General features: G+C 43.2%; 1 protein-coding gene across 4 annotated transcripts in view; it reads left to right on the plus strand.

The window, feature by feature from the left end:
- Positions 1-24,284, plus strand: part of mycbpap (mycbp associated protein) — a 183,191-nt gene that overhangs the window by 85,997 nt on the left and 72,910 nt on the right. For all 4 annotated transcript variants that reach the window (XM_072242040.1, XM_072242039.1, XM_072242041.1 and 1 more), the window contains exons 6-10: positions 2,427-2,542; positions 2,989-3,139; positions 11,164-11,282; positions 14,597-14,706; positions 21,840-21,948. In XM_072242040.1, the coding sequence (XP_072098141.1) occupies positions 2,427-2,542; positions 2,989-3,139; positions 11,164-11,282; positions 14,597-14,706; positions 21,840-21,948 (605 nt within the window). The remainder of the gene's footprint in view (positions 1-2,426; positions 2,543-2,988; positions 3,140-11,163; positions 11,283-14,596; positions 14,707-21,839; positions 21,949-24,284) is intronic.

Genomic DNA, 24,284 nt, shown 5'->3' on the forward strand with positions numbered 1-24,284 from the left:
CCTATAAAATAAAACCCACAAACTGTCAAGTGACTGGGGTCTGCAAGTGAGGTAATCGAGGATCCAGTTGCATGGGGAGGTATTGAGGCTAAGGTCTTGAAGCTTATTGATCAGTTTTGAGGGGATAATCATATTGAATGTCGAGCTGTACTCAATGAAAAGCATTCTGATGTATGCATCTTCACTGTCAGATGTTCCAGGGTTGAGTGAAGAGCCAATTAAATGGCATCTGCTGTCCCTGATAACCCAGTGGGACCGTTGTGAAAGCATCCATCAGGAAGGTGAACCAATGGAAAGTATCTGGCTTAGACAAGGTACCTGACAGAGAATGAAAGACCTGTTCTGATCAACTGGCTGGAAGCTTCACCAATATCTTTAACTTTTCACTTTGGCAATTTGAAATACCCACCTGATTCAAGCAGGCTTCAATTATGCCGGTGGCTTAGAGGAACGTGGTAACTTGCCTCAAAGACTATAGTCGAGAAGCACTTACATCCACTGTGATAAAGTGCTTTGAGAGATAGGTGATGAAACATATCAACTCCTGCCTAAGAAGCGATTTGGATCTGCTCCAATTTTCCCGCAGTCACAACCAGTCAACAGCAGATGCCATTTAATTGGCTCTTCTCTCAACCCTGAAATATCTGATGATTAAGATGAATACATCTGGATGCTCTTTCTTAACCACAGCTCAGCATTCAATACTATCATTCCCTCAAAATGAATCAATAAGCTTAAAGACCTTGGCCTCATTACCTCCTTGTGCAACTGGATACTTGATTTCCTCACTTCAGATTGGCAACAAGACCTCCTCCACAATCTCCATCAGCACAGATGCACCATAAGGCTGTGTGTTTATCCCCTTGCTTTACTTGCTTTATACTTATGACTGTGAAGCTAAACACATATTGAAGTTTGCTGACAACACCACTTTTATTGGCCAAATCAAAGGTGGTGACGAATCAGTCTATGGCAATAAGACTGAAAGTCTGACTGAATGGTATCACTACAGCAACCTCTCACTCAGTGTCAGCAAGATCAAGGAGCTGATAACTGACTTCAGGAGTGTTGGGACCGCTGCTTTTTATGATGAATGTCAATGATTTGGATTATGGGTTTAATGGATTTGTGGCTAAATTTGCCGATGATACAAAGATAGGTGGAGGAGCAGGTAGTGTTGAGAAAACAGAGTGCCTGCAGAGAGACTTAGATAGTCTAGGGGAATGGGCATAGAAGTAGCAAATGAAATACAATGTTGGGAAGCGTATGGTCATGCACTTTGGTGGAAGAAGTAAACGGTCAGACTATTATTTAGATGGGGTGAGAATTCAAATGCAGAGATGCAAAGGGACTTGGGAGTTAACCCTAAAGCTTAACCTGCAGTTTGTTGTCTTTTGCACATCGATTGCTTGTCCCTCTTGTTGAGTGCAGTCTTTCATTGATTCTATTGTGTTTCTTGTATTTACTGTGAATGCCCACAAGAACATGAAACCCATGAGTCTCAGGGTTGTACAATATATGTTGACATATATGTACTTTGATAATAAATTTACTTTGAACTTTGAGTGGTTGCAGACAGGATATAGGTGAAGTGGCTAAATAACACATGGCAAGTCCACCAATCTTCTGTTTGTAGCTGCAATAGCCTGCTTCATATAACGGATTATATCATCATGTTATACCCTTCTAAAGATAAAATCCCTCCCTGAAAAAGTCACATAATGGCTTCGAAACCTCAGGTTCAGTTTGTAAATATATTCGAGCCATCTGCAAAAAGACCCAGTCAAGTAGTACAAGAATAGAGTTTTGTAACTTCCTGAGTTGCTCCATAGGCTAAAAAGTACAGTTCACTGTGCTATAGTGGCATTTGGACGAGAAGGTTTTCCTCAGCCACTGTTATAGGTCACCATACCACTGGGAAGAAACTTAAAAAGAAGTCTGTGAATATCGCCATCATTGTATTTAATCGTATTAATATGAGGGGGGATCTTATTGAAACATATAAAATCCTAAAGGGATTGGACAGGTTAGATGCAGGAAGATTGTTCCCGATGTTGGGGAAGTCCAGAACGAGGGGTCACAGTTTGAGGATAAAATGGAAGCCTTTTAGGACCGAGATGAGGAAAAACTTCTTTCACACAGAGAGTGGTGAATCTGTGGAATTCTCTGCCACAGGAAACAGTTGAGGCCAGTTCATTGGCTATATTTAAGAGGGAGTTAGCTATGGCCCTTGTGGCTAAAGGGATCAGAGGGTATGGAGGGAAGGCTGGTACAGGGTTCTGAGTTGGATGATCAGCCATGATCATACTGAATGGCAGTGCAGGCTCGAAGGGCTGAATGGCCTACTCCTGCACCTATTTTCTATGTTTCTATGTACTGTAAACAATGCACTGATTAGACTTGGAAAATGGTTATCCTTTATGCAGATATCCTTAAGAAGCCAGTGGAGAATCTAGTGATGAATCAAAATGACGACTTGGGACAGATGCGACAGCGGTCTATATTCATAGATCAGACCATAGCAGCTCTGGGACCTGGCAAGGTAGGATGATACCCTCCCATTCATGTATGTGATCCAACTATGCACAGCGTCACCATACTCTGTGATAGCCTTCAGGGATTCTCCTGCTGTAGTGAGAATGGGCCGAGTGCAAGTCAGTGGGACTAGGTGAGAGTAAGAGTTCGGCATGGACTAGAAGGGCCGAGATGGCCTGTTTTTGTGCTATAATTGTTATATGGTGATATATAATGGGGCATAGCCTGGAAATCTGGAATGAGGATCCTCTGGAGTTCCTGGAGTGAGAGACTTTTTGAACATTTCCTGAAGTGGAGAGTCTGTGGCCATTCTTTGGAATGAGAGGTTCAAGAGGAAACATCCTAGGGTTACACACTATGGGTCATGGCTAGAATGCAGAATGATGGTAGGTTGTTATGTTTATTTTGAAGCAATGAGCAAAAAATGTACCTATTCTCTTTCAAATGCTTCAGGGTTACCGCATTGGGAGTGAGTTTTGGAGTTTACCACCAATGATTGGAGACGAGCTGAGTGGAGTCAGGACAACACTGAATCAGACAGAACGTGGTTTCCCACCACCTATTGTTCACATCGGAAAACCTCAAACAATCAAGCAGGAAACTGGTAATTTCTAAACCTATCTTAAATTAGGTGAATTTAAATCAAAGGTTCATAGAAATTATCTGATGTTAACATACAAAAAGTTCATATCAATTTCTTTAGAAAAGCACAGATTTGAGTTGACAGAAGTAAAGATTTCTGCATTATGGCTGATAGACAAAAGTACTTCGAAATCATCCCGCAATTGCTATCTCTTGGTTTTGATTCATTAGTAATCATGGACTTCTCCTACTTTCAGCATGCACTAATCTTCTTTAGTTTCACATTGAAAATCAGTTTTAAACAGAACCTCATCAGACAAGACACTGTTTATTCTCTGTAAAAAATCACCTTGGCATTGTAGTTCCTATTCCAGTATTCAACCTCTTGTCTACTTTTCATGGAGCTTTGCATTGGTCTTTCAATCCAGCGACCTACACATTATTCAGATTATTAAACGCAGTTCAGAGCGATGGCAGCAGCTTTCTTGTGTGAAATGAAGTGGTCCTAACTGATGAGGATAGAGTTACTGCTCCCATCCTGACCACAGCCCTCTTCATACCGTAACAGCAAGCCATCCCAGAACCACAATCAAAAACACTGCAGTCTAAGGCTTGGTCTTCCAGGTCTACTACTGTTTGAGGACACTCCATAGCCATCCACAATCTTCTCAGATGCAGGTCAGTGACCAAAGGCAGCATCTTTCCCAACAATTTCCCAAATATTGACTGGCATCTCCCTAGAGCAAAGGGTTTAGATAGGGTGGAGTTTGTTAGGTGTGTTCAGGAAGGTTTCTTGACACAATATGTAGATAAACCTACAAGAGGAGAGGCTATACTTGATCTGGTATTGGGAAATGAACCTGGTCAGGTGTCAGATCTCTCAGTGGGAGAGTATTTTGGAGATAGTAATCACAATTCTATTTCCTTTACCATAGCATTGGAGAGGGATAGCAACAGACAAGTTAGGAAAGGATTTAAATGGAGTAAGGGGAAATATGAAGCTGTCAGGCAGGAACTTGGAAGCATAAATTAGGAATAGATGTTCTCAGGGAAATGTATGGCAGAAATGTGGCAAATGTTCAGGGGATATTTGCGTGGAGTTCTGCATAGGTAGAGGTACTGAATGAGCAGAGGTACTGAATGAATACTTTGCTTCAGTATTCACTATGGAAAAGGATCTTGGCGATTGTAGGGATGACTCACAGCAGACTGAAAAGCTTGAGAATATAGACATTAAGAAAGAGGATGTGCTGGAGCTTTTGGAAAGCATCAAGTTGGATAAGTCTCCAGGACTGGACGAAATGTACCCCAGACTACTGTGGGAGGTGAGGGAGGAGATTGCTGAGCCTCTGGTGATGATCTTTGCATCATCAATGGGGGCGGGGGATGTTCTGGAGGATTGGAGGGTCTCAGATATTGTTTCCTTATTCAAAAAGGGGAATAGGGATAGCCCAGGAAATTACAGACCAGTGAGTCTTACTTCAGTGGTTGGTAAATTGATGGAGAAGAAAATAAGAGGCAGGATTTATGAACATTTGGAGAGGCATAATATGATTAGGAATAGTCAGCATGGCTTTGTCAAAGGCAGGTCATGCCTTACGAGCCTGATTGAATTTTTTGAGGATGTGACTAAACACATTGATGAAATTAGAGCAGTAGATGTCGTGTATATGGATTTCAGCCAGACATTTGATAAGTACCCCATGCAAGGCTTATTGAGAAAGTAAGGAGGCATGGGATCCAAGGGGGCCTTGCTTTATGGATCCAGAAATGGCTTGCTCACAGGAGGCAAAGAGTGGTTGTAGACGGGTCATATTGTGCATGGAGGTCGTTGACCAGTGATGTGCCTCAAGGATCTGTTCTGGGACCCCTGCTCTTTGTGAGTTTTATAAATGACCTGGATGAGGAAGTGAAGGGACGGTTAGTAAATTTGCTGATGACACAAAGATTGGGGGTATTGTGGATAGTGTAGAGGGCTGCTAGAGGTTAGAGTGGGACATCAATAGGATGCAAAACTGGGCTGAGAGGTGGCAGATGGAGTTCAACCCAGATAAGTGTGAGGTGGTTCATTTTGGTAGGTCAAATATGATGGCAGAATATAGTATTAATAGTAAGACTCTTGGCAGTGTGGAGGATCAGAGGGACCTTGGGGTCAGAGTCCATAGGATACTCAAAGCTGCTGTGCAGGTTGACTCTGTGGTTAAGAAAGCATAAGGTGCATTGGCCTTCATCAACTATGGAATTGAGTTTAAGAGCCGAGAGGTAATGTTACAGCTATATAGGACCCTGGTCAGACCCCACTTGTAGTACTGTGCTCAGTTCTGGTCATCTCACTACAGGAAGTATGTGGAAACTATAGAAAGGGTGCAGAGGAGATTTACAAGGATGTTGCCTGGATTGGGGAGCATGCCTTATGAGAATAGGTTGAGTGAACTGGGCCTTTTCTCTTTGGAGCAATGAAGGATGAGAGGTGACCTGATAGAGATGTATAAGATGATGAGAGGCATTGATCATGTGGGTAGTCAGAGGCTTTTTCCCAGGGCTGAAATGGCTAACATGAGAGGGCACAGTTTTAAGGTGCTTGGAAGTAGGTACAGAGGAGATGTCAGGGGTAAGTTTTTTACGCAGAGAGTGGTGAGTGCATGGAATGGGCTACCGGTGACAGTGGTGGAGTCGGATACAATAGGGTCTTTTAAGAGACTCCTGGATAGGTACATGGAGCTTAGAAAAATAGAGGGCTATAGGTAACCCTAGTTAATTTCTAAAGTAAGTACATGCTCGACACAGCATTGTGGGCCGAAGGGCTTGTATTGTGCTGTAAGTTTTCTATGTTGCAGAAAGCTAACAAAACTACTGGATGCTCTTCGTCTAGATATATTTCTTCTTCTTCTTCTGAACTATGATCAATTGAAGCCTGTAATTTCCCTCTTCAGAAATTATTTTTGGCCAATTGAATGATCTGATGCTTCTGCAATCTCCTGGGGGTGTACACTGCATCAATTCTGATGGCAGAAAACAAAAATGTGGTCAGCTCCATTACCCAGTGCCAATTAAATTGTTGAACAAGATTAAAATCAACAAGGACAAGGGTGGAAAATAAATGGGTGTTCAGTGCAGTCTGCCTGCTTTTCATCACTCTCCATCTCGCTGCTGACAGCGGAAGTTTCAGGGGTCTTGGGTCCCACTCTGCAAGGTTCGATCACCTCGGCAGCTCACGGCCGTCAACTCACTTTCGGCTGCGGTTTAATATTTAATGTCCTCAGCGCCAAATGCGCTTTACAATTTGCGTGATGTGATCAAGGTGCTTTGGCATGGAACTGGATCTGCAGCTGTGGCTTGCAGCCATCAACAAAGCACAGAATGGACTGACTCGCTGGTGGTGGTTGTGGCCACGGCCATCAGCTTTTGGACTGGCTTCACTCACATCAATGGCTTGTTGCTGTGGACTCACCTTTGGGGATTCTGTGGTTTGATGTTTAATGTTCTGTGTGTTATTTGTTCACCTTTTGTTGTTTGCATGATTATATTTTGCCAGTTTGCTGGTCTTGCTCTATGGGTTTTTTTAAACAAGCTCTTAGGTGTTCCTTAGTTTTGTAGATGCCTCGCCTTGCCTTGTGCCCAAAGCTCCTGGTGGAGTCGTCAGATGCCATCATGACAAGCTTTGCACCAGTCTGTTCCATCTGTCACAGTTGTGTACCAGAGCCTGGGTCACCGCAGATGTTTTCCCTGTCCATTCATTGATGTTGTCCATCCATTGATGTTGTCCATCCATCTTTTCCTCTGTCTACCACTCCTTCTTTTCCCCTCCACAGTTGCTTGTAGAACGGTCCTTGCAAGGCCACTGGATCTTGTTACGTGGCCGTACCATCTCAGCTTTCTTTTCTTCACCGTTGTGAGAAGGTTTTCATGGGAGCCAATGTGGTGCTGGATGGCCTTGCGGACCTGCTCATTTGTGATGTGGTCCAAGTATGAGATGCCCAAGATGTTGCGATAGCATCTCATTTCCAATGCCTGTATCTTGTATGTCTCGCATGAGTACAGGAAGATGGAGAATACCAATGCACGCAGGAGTCTGATCTTGTACTTCATGGTGATGTTGCTGTCCCTCCATATTGTCTTCAGTTTGGATAGTGCAGTCATTGTCTGTGCGGTTCTTGCCAGGACTTCTGGTCTTGATCCTTCATCACTGACGATTGCCCCCAGGTATTTGAACTGCTGCACTGTCTCAAGTTTCTGACCATGGACTGAGATGTCTGTTGTGATGGCACCGTTGGCATTTGCCGTGAGCTTGGTTTTCTTGGCACTTATTTCCATTCCAAACTTTGTGGAGGTTCTATCAAGATGGCTGACCAGGTTGGTCAGATTGTCCTCTTTTCCTGCAAGTCCATCAATGTCATCAGCAAATCTTAGGTTTGTGATGTTCCTTCCTCCGATGCTGACTGGGCCCACATGATCTTCAAGGACAACACTCATGATTCGTTCCAGGAAGATGTTGAAGAGAGTGGGGAAGAGGAGGCAGCCCTGATGGACTCCTACAGAGGTATGGAACCACTCCCCGATGGTGCCCTGAGAGAGCACTGCACTGGTTGCCCTGGCGTACAGCTGATGGATTGTATGAATCAGCTTCAACCCCATGTTGAGTTTCTTCATGGTGGCCCATCAGGCATCGTGCCAGACTCTGTCAAATGCCTTCTTGAAGTCTATGAAGATGTGGTAGAACTCTCTCTGGTGCTGAAGGTGTTTCTCACAGAGGGTGCGGAGGCTGAAAATCTGCTCAGTGGTGCTTCTGCCCTTACGGAAGCCTGCTTGTGCCTCAGCAATGATGTCTTCTGCCTGAGGTCCTTGCTTACATGGCTGACCAAACTGATGGTACAGTAATTCTGGCAAAGTTGGAGATTGCCTTTCTTGGGAAGCACAATGATCAGTGATTGAGTCCAAGGTGTCGGCCATTCACTTGTCTGCCGGATCTTAATGCAGATGGTGGTAAGCATATCTATCGTGGCCTCTCCTCCATGATTCAGCAGTTCAGCAGGGATGTTGTCAACTCCTGCTGACTTCCCACACTTCAGTGATCATATTGCAGCTTCAACTTCTTCACGCATGATTGGATAGTCCTCCTCATTGGAAGATTTCTACACATTCAGCACACTTGGATCCTCTTTGCTCTGGTAGTTGTGCAGTCCTGAACAGTACTCTGCCCACTTTCCATTATTTCCTTTCCTTCTGTGAGACTTTTGCCATTATTGTCTTGGATGGTGTTCACTTTGGCTTGTTTTTCTTTGGTAAGATCTTTCACCAGTTGGAATGCTTTCTTTGTGTTGTTGTTGGAGAGGCTGTCTTCAATGTCCGCACATTGTTCGGCTATCCATCTTTGCTTTGCTTCCTTCATTTCCCTCCTGATTTCCTAGTTAATTTTCCTGTATTCTGTTTTTCCCTCTGCTGTGTTTTTATCTTTCTTTAATTTCCTTCTTGTGTCACACATATCCAGTATCTTGTTGGTGACCCATGGTTTAGATCTACAGCAGCTTTTCCCCAGATCTTGCTTACTGTTTCTGTCATCACTGTGTTGAAGTTATTTGTGGTGGTCTCTAGGTCTTCATCAAGGAGGAGTATTGGTGCAAACTTCCTCCCAATTGCTGCCTGAACTTCTTCAGAGATGGCGGGGTCTTTCAGTTTTTCAAGGTCGAATCTCAGCCAGCTGTTTTTTGGCTTGTTGATTCTCCTTAAGCGCACTCTGATGTTCATTGTGACAAGGTCATGGTCACTACCCACGTCTGCTCCCGGGAATGTTCTGGTCTTCGGTCTGTTCACACCAGATTTGTGCCATCTTTGCACCAGGATGTAGTCAATCTTGTGATGTTGACCACTGGGGGCATCCCAGGTCCATCTTCGGGATGCTTTGTGCTCTCCAAGTGTTATAGATGCCTGCAGGAAGACGAATCTCAAGGTAGTATACTATATACACTTTGATAATAAATGTACAGTACTTTGAACTTTGAGCAGCCTTTTATCAAAAATGCAGTTGTCGTGAATGCACCTTCGATGTATGTCTCTAGGGGTGGCATAGACACACAGAGGATAAGGTGTTGGGACTAATTAACACTGATCTCTTTTCACACCTGTGGACTCACTTTCAGGTACTACAATTTATGTTCTCAATATTATATTTTTGTTTATGTATTGTTACATGCTCAAGGAGATGTGTTTTTTTTGTGAGAATGATGTAATGGTCTTTTGGAGGTCACCTGATGTGATTTTCCTGCCAATGTGATGACATGTGACCCATGAGTATATAAGGGTCGATCCAGGTGACGCAGTTGGTTTTTGAGTTTGTAGGTTTCCAGGTAGAACGTGTTGTATCTCCGTTTCTGTTGCGTGTTTGTCTTTGGTGATGCAGTTTCATTTTTAAAACGGAGTGTGAGTTCTGTTGTAAGATACCATTATTATTTGGACTGGAAATTTTTGCTAGATGTGTGGATTTACTTAATTCCAACATTAGAAGGGAGAGTGAAGAATTTATCGAAGTTACAGGATCGAAGGATCGAGAGGAGTCGGCATCGTTTGGCAGCTTAATAAAGGATCGACCTTACTGAGTCTTCGTTGGAGGAGGAGCTACCTGCATCGAGATAACTCTTGCCAAAAAGAGCAAGGAGTTCATGCAAAAAGGTGCTCTCTCTGTCTCTAAATGAATTTAAGGTCAGTTGATTTAAACTGTTTATTTTCGGCGTCGTGAATCCTGTGGACAGAACCAGCAATAAAGTTGCATCTGTGAAGAAATCCTTCTCCAGAGAAGTCTCTCCCAATTGAACGTGTAAATCTGTTGGACTTTTGAAGTTATCGCTTTAAGAACTATATCTGACTGTATCGCTTTAAGAACTGTTTTCACCTTTAACGTTTTGAGAACCTGAGCCGAGTGGCGAGTTGGTGAACGGCTGCATATCTGTTAACTTCCGGTTAAAGTTTTCGTTTGTTTTTTTTTACCTTATTGTTTATCCGTGTTTAATAAATGTTTGGTTATTTTTATATAACCTGTCTCAATTCATATTCATTGTTGCCGGTTACGTAACAGTATTATGATGGTTGTCTGTCTTCTTTTGTACATTGATTGTCAGTCTTTGTGTGTAGTTTCTCATTGATTCTGTTGCATTTCATTGTTCTACTGTGAAAGCCTGCAAGAAAACGAATCTCAAGATAGTATATGGTAACATATACATACTTTGATAATAAATTTACTTCGAACTTTGATTAATTTTGTATACATGTTGCATTAATTTTGTATACTGGGTTGTCTATATGCACAATTAAATATACTTGCTTATGTTTAGGAACAGAAATGAAATTAAATCCAGGTATATTTTTAGGAAAGGTTCAGAGGGATACAGGCAAATGGAATTAGAGAAGATGGACGCGTGTCAGCATGTACGAGTTGTGCGGAAGGGCTTGTTTCCATGCTGAATATCTGAAACTGTAAAATCTGCAAATGGCAATCACCTACCACAGCCTGTTTGCTACCAAGATACATTCACCGCCATTTCCCTCCAATCCCAGCCTTTGGTCGTTAGTTACACTTATCCATATCCCTTTACCCAGGTAGCAAGTGGTGCATTTTCCACGTATTGCACGTATCTTAGAAGTTATTCTCAATACTAGGAGGCTACATACCACCACAAATTAATGCATTAAATTTTTAACATCTTAATTAGTCCTGTTAATACCCAAAAATGCAACTTTGTTAAGTTAGAAACAAATGGTCAACTTTCATTGATAGAATAATTTGCCAAAACAAAAATGTGTGCTACGAATTCTAGCCTTACTCTGGTCTTGGCTGTGGGAAATGCATGGGGTGAGTGGGAGTGATTGGATGGCGCATGTGGACAATGAGCTGACTGGCATCTCTTGACATTTTGTGGACATTTTCCAGGTTTGGTATTGTCCTGTACAGTTGTTTTCTTAAATGATGCAGATGGTATTATCGCAGTGAGTGCTGTACATCAAGGCCCCAGTCTGTTTGCTGGATATGTTTAACCTTGTCACCATTTATTTTAGGTACTGATTTTCTTGATGGCAGAAGTTACTCCAAAAATTATAAATCTGAAAATACCTTCCTGAAACAGCGGCTGGAAGAGATGAAGATTGTTTTGAGACAATTGGACTTTAAAGAACCGGTATGTTTGCCAAACAGGAAAGTTATCACTGCCATTGCACCAGTGCCAGTAGGTTGCAACAAACACATAGAGGAGTTTCATTGTTCATCAAAACTGAGAAAACCAGCATTAAATAACAGACCTTTGCAGGCCAGTACCGTCCTCCAGTGATATACAATGGCTGGTTTGTACCCAGTAGTGCTATATCCTCGTGTTAGACAAAAACAAAGCTGTATTTGCTATACTGCATTCCATATCGGAAAGGATCACGTCACTTAACCTGTGCTTATGTGTAGACTAACAACCATTTGGAGATGAAGTGTGGTGATTTGATAAACTGTGATGCCATTATCTAAGTTTTGGAACCTGTCCTACAATACTCAGTTGTGACTTCCCATGGCTTCACAGGTAGACAGGATGGTGAAGAGAGCTTTCAACATCCTAGCCTTCATCAGTTAGGGCACTGAGTATAGAGGTTGGGATATCATGCTGCAGTTACATAGAAATCTACAACACATTACAGGCCCTTCAGCCCACAATGCTGTGCTAATCACGTAACCTACTCTAGCTGCTGCCTAGATTTTCCCTACTGCATAGCCCTCTGTTTTTCTAAGCTCCATGTACCTGTCTAAGAGTCTCTTAAAAGTCCCTATTGTATCCACCTCTACCACCTTCTCTGGCAGTGCATTCCATGCACCCACCACTCTCTGTGTGAAAAACTTACCTCTGACATCGCCTCTGTACCTACTTCCAACCACATAAAAGAGCTTGGTGTGGCTACATTTGGAATATTGTAAACAGTTTTATTCACTTTGCTATAGGAAAGATGCAATTGAACTGGACTCTAGGCATTGAGTTATAGAGACAGTATTGAAGTGTAGAAGAATGGGGTGATCTCATACAAGTGTACAACATCATGAGGGGCATTGATCAGGTTAGTGTCCATTCTTTTTCCCAGGTTTGGGAAATCAGGAACTAGATGACTGAAATCCCATACCGCCAGGTTCAAGGACAGCTGCTACCTGCCACCAGCAAAACGCTAATCATTGCAACAGTATGATCACTTTGACCACTTTGAACATTTTTACGTATTTCTTGTAAAAAGAGTATGTACTTTATGTTTAATTTGCTTTTCATGTGAATGCTGCTAATATGATTCTATGTTTCTGTGATGCTGCTGCAAGGAAGGTTTTCATTGCACCTCTGCACACATGCGGGAGGAGAAGATGGCAGCACGACGCGCACGCGCACAGCTCTCCGGTGAAATGATATCGTATCTGTTAAATAGAGGCCATGGACAATTCTGATTTGATGAAGACAGACGTGAGAAGCAGAGGAACATCTGGAGAAATTTCTGAAATACCTGGTTCGCTGCTGTTGTTACTGTGCGATCGAGAATGTTCCGGCGGGTAGGCCCCAAAATCCCCGGCTTTGCCTGCTGCTGGCGACCGAGGCTGAGGTCGAAACGTTCGGACAGAGGTGGTGCTCAGTACTCGGTGTCGGAGGGCTGATCAGAGCTCGAAGTTATTCGGTCGACTCAGAGTCGGACTGTGGTTGGGCATGGCAGGGAGAGTTTTCTTCCTTCTCCCGTCTGCGTGAGATGTGGGACTTTTGAGAAACTTTGAACTTTTTTACTGTGCCATGGACTGTTCTTCATCAAGTTATGGTATTGTTGCACTGTTGTAACTATATGCTATAATTATGTGGTTTTGTTAGTTTTTCAGTCTTGGTCTGTCCTGTATTTTTGTGATATCACACCGGAGGAATATTGTATCATTTCTTAATGCATGCATTACTAAATGACAATAAAAGAGAACTACGTGTCCTCATAATCTAGTCTAATGTACTTGTGCAGATGACAATAAATTCAACTTTGACTTTAGAAGCAATAGGAAACTGCGTGGCAATTTTTCCATCTTGAAGGTGATCAGTATTTAGAACAAGCTACCAGAGAGGAAGTGGTACAAGATTTAACAGACAGTTGGAAAGGTACGTGGATAGGAAAGGTTTAGCGTGGTATGGGCCAAGCACGGGCACATAGGAGTTGCTCAGATGAGAATCTTGGTCCGCGGGGACCAGTCGGGCCAAGGGGCCTGTTTGCTTGCTGAATGACTTTATGACTCACGAGGCACTCCAGCATTTTCAGCCTTTCAGTCAACAAGCCTGAAAAGGCCAGTGTGCCACAAACCTTCTTCAGCATCCTGTGTACCTGCAGTATCACAGGGAATTGCCACTGAGTATTGCAGAGGTTCCAGAGCTTAGACAATGGCATCTCCATTTATCGTATCACCACACTTCATTTCCAAGGTGTCTGTTACTCTACAAATGAACACAGGTCCTTTCCGATATGGAATGCATTATGGCAAATACGGTTCAGTTGTTGTATAACAGAGGCACATTCAAGCCTTTCTTCCAACCCAGCTTCCTGCATTGATAAGACCTATGGTGCTTTCCAATGGATGATGGGACCATGGTCTTTGCTATACTCTGACCTTAAAACCATTCCAATCCACAACATTACCCAAGACTATAATTCTGTGCTTTCTGCCGATGTTTTATATACTATTGATGGTTGCAGAGGCTTTAGAAGGTTTTTCATTGTTGTAATGGAGAATGATATACCGTTTGAGCAGTACTGTTAGAATGATTTTGAATTTGCACTCCGAATCTCCACATGCATCATCTTCAGGAAGTAGGAATTCTCCTCGCTTAAAACAATAGTGTGCATGATGCTAACTCAGACATCCCACCCTGCAAAAACTCATTTCAGGGAGGGAGCACCGTCAATTTGCGGGAGACTTCTGGGAGAGGTGGGATGTCTGCAATAGAGCAGCTCCTTAGCAGCTGGCCAGCTAGTTTAAATAATGTTAGCTATGCTAATGAACGAATGATACCTGTTAAACTCACCTCAACACCTCTTTTACAGTCTTAACCCACCATGGGCAATAGAAAAGTCACTGTTGCAAACAGTGCAGCGAGCAACACTGTCATTATTTTTGACTCCTATTAGGCAGGGGCACACTTTAGTGTAGTCTGGGGTGACGTACATTTTATATTTTCTTTTTTTGGAACACTCTACCATGGCGCGCTCTCGCTTGCGCTCTCTCTCGTGGTCGCTCTCGCTTGCTTTTCTCTCGCTCGCTCTCAAAAAAATTGATTTCTGTGATATTGTATACAATTTGCGGGCATCAGGGAGCCACTATTAATATGCGGGAGACTCTCTGAAGTTCGAGGAGAGGTGGGATGTCTGCTAACCGCAGGTAGTCAACATAAGGTCACCAATTTTGCCAGTTTGTTGCCAAATCCTGGATTAATATAGCACTTTCTACACACAGGACATTGATCAGCTGGAGATCATTGGAACCGGGAGGCCCTACAGCTCAATGTCTGTGGAACATTTCCGCATTGAGGATGATCATTGCACTACACCTAACAAAGAGAACATGTAAGCATCTGAGGAATTTCACTCTTTTTCTGCATTTAGTGGGATGATACACCATCAAAGGTATATCCTGGGTATGAATCGGGGTACATCATGGATGTACACTCAGTGGCCACTTTATTAGGTACACCAGCTCATTAATACAAATATCTGACCAGCCAATCATGTGGCAGCAACTTAATGCATAAAAGCATACAGACGTAGTCAAGTAATTCAGTTGTTCTTCAGACCAAACATCAGAATGGGGAAGGAATGTGATCTAAGTGACTTTGACTGTGAAATAATTTGAGTATCTCAGAAGCTGCTGATCTCCTGGAATTATCATGCTCTAGACTTTACAGAGTGGTGTGATAAACAATCAACATCCAGTGAGTAGCAGTTCTGTGGGCAAAAACAGCTTGTTAATGAGAGAGGTTAAAGTAGAATGCCTGGATTGGTCCAAGCTGACAGGAAGTCAATAATAATTCAATTAACTATGGATTACACCAGTGGTGTACAGAAGAGCGTCTCTGAGTGCACAAAACACTGAATCTTGAAGTGGATGGGATGCAACAGCAACACCACAAACATACCCTCAGTACCTCATGAAGTGGCCACTCAGTGTATTTTAAGCAAAGGTTGATGAGCTCTTGATTAGTAAGAGCGTCAAAAGGAAAAGGCATGAGAATGGGGTGTGAGGGGAAAATAAATCAGTCATGATCAAATGCTGAAGCAGACTCAATGGGTTGATTGGCCTAATTCTGCTCTTGTATCTTATGGTCTTAAGAATAAAGTGGTGTGCTTCGCTTCTCAGATCAGATCATTTTACCCTCTTTCTCTACCCCCCACCCCGCTTTTACAGTGGCATGCACAAGTTTGGGCACCCCTGGTCAAAATTTCTGTTACTGTGAATAGCTAAGTGAGTAAAAGATTACCTGATTTCCAAAAGGCATAAAGTTAAAGATGACACATTTATTTAATGTTTTAAGCAAGATTATTTTTTATTTCCATCTTTTACAGTTTCAAAATAACGAAAAAGGAAACGGGCCTGAAACAAAAGTTTGGGCACCCTACATGATCAGTACTTAGTAACACCCCCTTTGGCAAGTATCACAGCTTGTCAACGCTTTCCGTAGCCAGCTAAGAGTCTTTCAATTCTGGTTTGGGGGATTTTCGCCCATTCTTCCCTGCAAAAGGCTTCTAGTTCTGTGAGATTCTTGGGCCGTCTTGTATGCACTGCTCTTTTGAGGTCTGTCCACAGATTCTCGATGATGTTTAGGTCGGGGGATTGCGAGGGCCATGGCCAAACCTTCAGCTTGCGCCTCTTGAGGTAGTCCATTGTGGATTTTGAAGTGTGTTTAGGATCATTATCCTGTTGTAGAAGCCATCTTCTTTTCATCTTCAGCTTTTTTACAGATGATGTGATGTTTGCTTCCAGAATTTGCTGGTATTTAATTGAATTTATTCTTCCCTCTACCAGTGAAATGTTCCCCATGCCACTAGCTGCAACACAAGCCCAAAGCATTATTGATCCACCCCCGTGCTTAACAGTTGGAGACAGGTTCTTTTCATGAAATTCTGCACTCTTTTTTTCTCCAAACATACCTTTTCTCATTGTGGCCAAAAAGAAACAGCGGGAGGAGAAGATGGCAGTGCGACGCAGCTCGCAGCAGCCACTCCGGTGATGAATATCTGTATTTGTCAAGTGGGGTGCCATGCACAATCCTGATTTGCTAGAGACAGACATGAGAGCACAAGGAACATCTGGTGAAACTTCTGAAGTGCCTGTTTCGCTGCCACTGCTACTGTGTGATCCAGAATCTCCGGAGGGGAAGGCCCAGAGTCCTTGGCTTTGCTTGTTGCTTGGCGGCTGGGGCGGGGTCGAAGTGCTCAGTGGAGGATGGTGCTTGGTGTCGGAGGAATGAAGTTTTTGGACAGACTCAGAGTCCGCTGCGGTCGGGTGCTTCCAATGGTGCTGCACTGGCAAGTCTGAGGCGCTTGGAGGTTCATGGCAGGGAGAGTTTCTCCCTTCTACCGTCTGCGTGAGATGATGGGGCTATCGGGACTTTGAGACTTTTTTTTACCGTGCCCATGGTCTGCTCTTTATCAAATTACGGTATTACTTTGCACTGTTGTAACTATATGTTATAATTATGTGGTTTTGTCAGTTTCAGTCTTGGTCTGTCCTGTGTTTCTTGTGATATCATTCTGGAGGAACAGTGTATCATTTTTAAAGCATGCATTTCTAAATGACAATAAATGAGGACTGAGTGTCCTCATAATCTAAAAAAAAACCTCAGCAGTCCACAGTACTTGTTTCCAAAATACAGCAGGCTTGTTTAGATGTTCCCTTGCAAACTTCTGACACTGAATTTTGTGGTGAAGGCACAGGAAAGGTTTTCTTCTGATGACTCTTCCATGAAGGTCATATTTGTGCAGGTGTCGCTGCACAGTAGAACAGTGCACCACCACTCCAGAGTCTGCTAAATCTTCCTGAAGGTCTTTTGCAGTCAAACAGGGGTTTTGATTTGCCTTTCTAGCAATCCTACGAGCAGTTCTCTCAGAAAGTTTTCTTGGTCTTCCAGACCTCAACGTCACCTCCACCGTTCCTGTTAACTGCCATTTCTTAATTACATTACGAACTGAGGAAATGGCTACTTGAAAGTGCTTTGATATCTTCTTATAGCCTTCTCCTGCTTTGTGGGCATCATTTATTTTAATTTTCAGAGTGCTAGGCAGCTGCTTAGAGGAGCCCATGGCTGCTGATTGTTGGAACAAGGTTTGAGGAGTCAGGGTATTTATAAAGCTTTGAAATTTGCATCACCTGACCTTTCCTAACGATGACTGTGAACAAGCCATAGCCCTAACAAGCTAATTAAGATCTGAGACCTTGGTAAAAGTTATCTGAGAGCTCAAATCTCTTGGGGTGCCCAAGCATTTGCATGGTGCTCCTTTCCTTTTTTCACTCCAAAATTGTGCAAAACAAAAATAATACACTAATCTTGCTTAAAATGTTGAAAAGAATGTTTCATCTTTAACTTTATGACTTTTGGAGATCAGTTCATCTTCTACTCACTTAACTATTCACAGCAACAGAAATTTTGACCAAGGGTGCCGAATCTTTTGCATGCCACTGTATGTATGTTTATCCCAAGATTCTACACATTCTCACAAACCTATCGGAGGTGTCTTTCTCTCCTATGTGTCTCTGATTCTACATGTCTCTTTCTATTGTCTCTTCCTTCCTTACCCGCACGTGGAGATTACAGTGGATAATTTTACCTTCCCACGGGAAGTGGTGTAAGGGTAGGAGCCACCTGTTTGGAACATCAATACAATTTACTAGTAGTAAACCATTCGCCTCCCTTCTGAATTGTATCAAAGTGCTCAGTATTTCTTTACTGGCACACCCTGAGGCAGAATCTAATCTCGTGCAGGTGCAGCAGTCTATGATAGCACCCTCACAGTCCCCAAATACTGAAGAAGTCAGCCTTCAGAACAGAGTGACCTGCCTTTACAATAATGTGCAAAAGTCATTTGATTCCAAACATTTGTTTTATTAATCATTACAGAATGCCTCCCCGGTGCTTCCTGCTACCTCCCCTCTCCTTTTCCCAACTATGATTCCCCTCTCCCTGCCTGTGCTAACTGTGACCATTCCCCTCAATAGCAAGTATACTACTTGGAATACTGTTGAGGGGGATGGCCTACCAGTGGGGAGCCACTATAACTAGGTCTCTGGCACTGAAGAGAAGAGGGGTGAAGAGGACTGCAGTGGTGAGAGGAAATTCCATAGTCAGAGGAACAAAGTCAAGATTCTATGATAGAATCACAAGATAGAGACACACAGGTGGCATGTTACCTCCTGGGTGCCAGGGTCAGGGATGTCCACAACATTCTAAGGGGGCAGAGTGAGCAGCCAGAAGTCTTGGTACATATTGACACCAATGACTTGGGAAGGAGGTCCTGAAGAGAGATTTTAGGGAGTCAGGTAGAAAGCTGAAAAGCAAGATCTCCACGGTAGTAATCTCTGGAATGTTTCCTATGCCACGAGCCAGCAAGGGTACAAGTTAGATGATTTGGCAGATGAATGCATGGTTGAAGAACTGGTGCAGAAGCAGAGTGCAGATTTACGAATCATTGAGTCTTCTGGTGAAGCCACGACCTGTACAAAAGAGACATGTTACACCTGAACCCAAGGGGGATCAATATCCTTGCATGCAGATTTGCTAGAGCAGTTTGGCAATGAGGATAAAAACTGGAATGTAATGCTGAGGATGAGGTAGTTGGTTTACAAAAAGAAGTAGTATGTAGTTAGACTGCCAGCAAGGAGAGGCTGATGATAGGACAAAATTGCAGTCAACTGGATGAGTTGCAATGTAAAAAGTAGACAATCAAAAAGGCTGAATACAGGACTGAAGGTGATATATTTGAATGTGGGCAGTATACAGAATAAGGTAGATGAACTTGTAGCACAGTTACAAATTGGCATGCATGACTGTGGACATCACTGAATCGTAGCTGAAGGAAGATTATAACTGGGAGCCTAACATCCAAGGATACACATTATACTGAAAGGACAGGCAGGTAGGCAGAGGTGGTGGGGTAGTTCCGTTAGAAAGAAGTAACAGGGTTGGAAGTTGTTTAATCATTGTGAGGTGATCCAAGGAACTGCAAGGGTAAAAAGACCCTGATGGGAGTTATATACAAACCTTCAAACAGTAGTAATGATGTGGTCTACAAATTACAACCAGAGATAGAAAATGCAAAGGGAAATGTTACAATATTCATAGGAGATTTCAATATGCAGGTAGATTGGGAAAAATCAGGTTGGTACTGGATCCCAAGAGGGGGAATTTCTAGAATACCTACGAGATGACTTCTTAGAGCAGGTCATGGTTAAGCCCATTAGGGGATTAGCCATTCTGGATTGGGTGTTGTGCAATGAACCAGAATTTATTAGAGCACTTAAGATAAAAGAACCCTTAGGGGAAGTGATAATATGATCAGATTCACTCTGAAATTTGAGAAGGAAAAGCCAAAATCAGATTGATCAGTTTTCCAGTGGAGTAAAGGGAATGACAGGGGCATGAGAGAGGAGCTGGCTAAAATTGGTTGGAAAAGAACACTGGCAGGGATGATGGCAGAGCACCAGTGGCTGGAATTTCTGGGAAGGCACAGGATATATACTGTACATCCCAAAGAGGAAGAGGTATTCTAAAGGGTAGGATGACACAACTATGGCTGACAAGAGATTTCAAAGCCAGCATAAAAGCCAAATAGAGGGCATATAATAGAGCAAAAATTAGTGGGAAATTAGAGGATTGGGCTTTAAAAATCAACAGAGGGCAACTAAGAAAGTCATAAAGAAGGAAAAGATGGAATACAAAGGCAAATCAGGTAATAATACTAAAGAGGTTACCAAAAGTTTCTTCAGATACACAAAGCGCAAAAGAGAGGTGAGAGTAGATATTGGACTGCTGGAAAAGTAGTAATGGGGGACAAGGAAATAGCCGACAAACTGAATAAGTATTTTGCATTGGTGTTCACTGTGGAAGACACTAGTAGTATGGTGAAAGCTCCAGTGTCGGGGGCAGAATTATGTATAAAGTTGCCATCTTTAAGAGAGGAGTGAGGAAAAGAAACAAAATTGCAGTCAGTTAGTCTGACCTCAGTGGTTGGGAAGATCTTAGAGTCAATTATTAAGGATGTGGCTTTGGTTTACTTGGAGGCACATGATACAATAAGCCATAGTCATCATGGTTTCCTCAAGGGAAAATCTTACCTGATAAATCTGTTGGAATTAGTTGAAGAAATAGCAAGCAGAATAGACAAAGGAGAATTGGTGGATGTTGTGTTCTTGGATTTTCAGAAGGTCTTTGACAAGGTGCTTAACAAGTTAAGAGCACATGGCATTACAGAAAAGGTGCTAGCGTTGACAGAGCATTGGTTGATTGGCAGGAGGCAAAAAGTGGGAATAAAGAGATTATTTTCTGGTTGGCTACTGGTGATTAGTTTTGTCCCACAGGGATGTGTGTCGGAATCTCTTCTTTTTACATTATGTCGATGACTTGGATGACAGAATGGATGGCCTTGTGGCAAAGTTTGCAGATGCTGCACAGATAGGCAGAGGGGCAGGAGGTTTTCAGGAAGTAGGGAGGCTACAGAAGGACTTAGACAGATTAGGAGAATGGGCAAAGAAGTGGCAGATGGAATACATTTCAAAAGGCCTAGAATATGAAAGCCAGGATATAACGTTGAGGCTTTATGAAGCACTGCTGAGGCATCACTTGGAATATTGTGAGCAGTTTTGGACCCCTTATCTAAGAAAGAACGTCAAAATTATAGGGCAGCATCTATAGGAAGAGGTATAGTTGACGTTTCAGGCCGAGACCCTTCATCAGGACTGCATGGCCTCCTGCATTCACCAGCATGTTTTGTGTGTGTTGTGAGAAAGAAAGTGCTGACTTTGGAGAGTGTTCAAAAGAAGTTCATAAGAATGACTCTGGGATTGAAAGGCTTGTCATATGAAGATTGTTTGATGGCTCTGCGCCTGTACTCATTGGAATTCAAAAGAATGAGGAGTGACCCTATTGAAAGTTGAAAGGCCTCAGTAGAGTGGATTTAGAGAGGATGTTTCCTATGGTCCAAGACCAGAGGGCACAACCTCAGAACAGAAGTGTGTCCGTTTAGAATTTCTTTTGCCAGAGAATGGCGACTCTGTGGAATTCATTGCTACAGGTGGCTGTGGAATCCAAGTCTTTGGGTATATTTAAGGTAAAGTTTAATAGATTCTTGATTAGTCAAGAGCATGAAGGGGTATGAGGCACAGGTAAGGGATTGGAGCCAAGAGGGGAAATAGATCAGCTATGCAATGGGCCAGATGGCCCAATTCTGTTCCTATAACTATACGGTCTGAGCATCCCAAACCCACATTTCACAGCCATTAAATTACTTCATGTCAGCAATAGATTCTGTTCATTAGATTTTTATTTTTAAAAAGTGTTTTTTTTTTTCCCCTGATGGGATGATAATGTCATCAATTACTGTGCAAGGGTGTGATTGAAGGGTAGACACTGACAATTGATCAGTGGGTGTGATGATATCATTGTTCATAAGTATGATTTACAATTCTTCTGTTATTTGGTTCTTTTTAGTGAATTGCTGGACACTTATCCTGATATCATTGAGGAACCAATCATTGGTCCATCTATTACATTCTGTGGACATCCGGCCCGTTGGTTAAAGGACACCATCTCTCATAAGGTGCAGATGTTACATCTTGAAAATTCGTTTGAATAGATTGGGCGTGTCAGTAGTATGTTAGTTAAGTCAGAATGACCCTTTTCTCCCCCGCTCCCCACCCCGTTTGAGTTTGTTTCAAGTCTAGCCCATACAGAATCAGGAGGCGCTACCGAATGTATGTGACAGTTTCTAGTAGTCAAAGAGCTAAGAAATCCAACTGAAACATCACGGGGGGCAAGGGCGCGGAATTAATTAAATAAATACCTTTCCTGAGGTAAATCGTGTTAAGTTATCGCAGCAACAGTGAAGGGTGAGTGATGGCAAGCCGAGTTTGGGGAATGAGCTGAGATGGTGTGTTGCAGAATCATTGCAATTGGAGCTCTGATGCCCATATGACTGGCCTGGGAGCGAGGTTGGATCACTGTGCCCCAAAAGGAGAAGTCAGGGCCCAAGTAGAGAAATCCAATTCTCTTTCAACTATCCCAGGTGCAAGGTTGGATCGATCTGGGCACCAAGCTAATCTGAAGATCTTGAGAGTGGCTTCAGGCAGGATGACAGAATCTGGGCCAAGAGCAAGTCACTGCTTGTAACAGTCTAAGCCCAGAGTCCTTTGTAGAGGCTGGGAGCAAAGTACAGTTTGCTGTCTAAACGCTGGTCCAGATCAGAGGTGAGAGCCGAGTTCGCTCACTCTCTGCAATCTTCACTCCTCCCTCCGGGGCACAGAGCTTCTTGCTGTTCTGTCAATTTAAACGCCAGCCCAGATAGACTGGAAAGTCAGGGTGTTGGTCAGGACGAGAGCAGATGTCACTCACTCTCTGCGATAGTCGTCTCCATGGCGCTGAGGCTATGAAGACTGCCCTGGCTGCTGTGCTCCGTGCCCTCCAATATGATGAACTGATACGCGAGGCTTGGGGCCTGCTCCAGGGTTCAGAACTGAGCACTCAGTTTTGGTTCAGAATGCTTTGTTGTTCACCTCAATTGTTTACGCAAGAGAAAGTAAAAAAAGATAAAAATCATGCATCGAGAGTTGGTCTTTTGTTTTTGAAATAGAATAGTACAGTACTGTACAGGCCCTTCGGCCCAGAATGTTGTGCTGACCCTCAAACCCTGCCTCCCATGTAACCCCCCAGCTTAAATTCCTCCATATACCTGTCCAGTAGTCTCTTAAACTTCACTAGTGTATCTGCCTCCACTACTGACTCAGGCAGTACATTCCACGCACCAACCACTCTCTGAGTAAAAAACCTTCCTCTAATATCCCCCTTGAACTTCCCACCCCTTACCTTAAAGCCATGTCCTCTTGTATTGAGCAATGGTGCCCTGGGGAAGAGGTGCTGGCTACCCACTCTATCTATTCCTCTTATTATCTTGTACACCTCTATCATGTCTCCTCTTGTCCTCCTTCTCGCCAAAGAGTAAAGCCCTAGCTCCCTTAATCTCTGATCATAATGCATACTCTCAAAACCAGGCAGCATCCTGGTAAATTTCCTCTGTACCCTTTCCAATGCTTCCACATCCTTCCTATAGTGAGGTGACCAGAACTGGACACAGTTCTCCAAGTGTGGCCTAACCAGAGTTTTATAGAGCTGCATCATTACCTCGTGACTCTTAAACTCTATCCCTCGACTTATGAAAGCCAACACCCCATAAGCTTTCTTAACTACCCTATCTACCTGTGAGGCAGCTTTCCGAGATCTGTGGACATATACCCCCAGATCCCTCTGCTCCTCCACACTACCAAGTATCCTGCCATTTACTTTGTACTCTTCCTTGGAGTTTGTCCTTCCAAAGTGTACCACCTCACACTTCTCCGGGTTGAACTCCATCTGCCACTTCTCAGCCCACTTCTACACCCTATCTATGTCTCTCTGCAATCTTCGACAATCCTCTACACTATCCACAACACCACCAACCTTTGTGTCATCTGCAAACTTGCCAACCCACCCTTCTACCCCCACATCCAGGTCGTTAATAAAAATCACGAAAAGTAGAGGTCCCAGAACAGATCTTTGTGGGACACCAGTAGTCACAACCCTCCAATCCGAATGTACTCCCTCCACCACGGCCCTCTGCCTTCTGCAGGCAAGCCAATTCTGAATCCACCTGGCCAAACTTCCCGGGATCCTATGCCTTCTGACTTTCTGAATAAGCCTACCGTGTGGAACCTTGTCAAATGCCTTACTAAAATCCATATAGATCACATCCACTGCACTACCCTCATCTAGCCTGGTCATCTCCTCAAATAACTCTTATCAGGCTTGTTAGACACGATCTGCCCTTCACAAAGCTATGCTGACTGTCCCTGATCAGACCATGATTCTCTAAATGCCCATAGATCATATCTCTAAGAATCTTGT

This window comes from Mobula birostris, chromosome 24, assembly GCF_030028105.1.
Source record: "Mobula birostris isolate sMobBir1 chromosome 24, sMobBir1.hap1, whole genome shotgun sequence".
NCBI classification, from domain to species: domain Eukaryota; kingdom Metazoa; phylum Chordata; class Chondrichthyes; order Myliobatiformes; family Myliobatidae; genus Mobula; species Mobula birostris.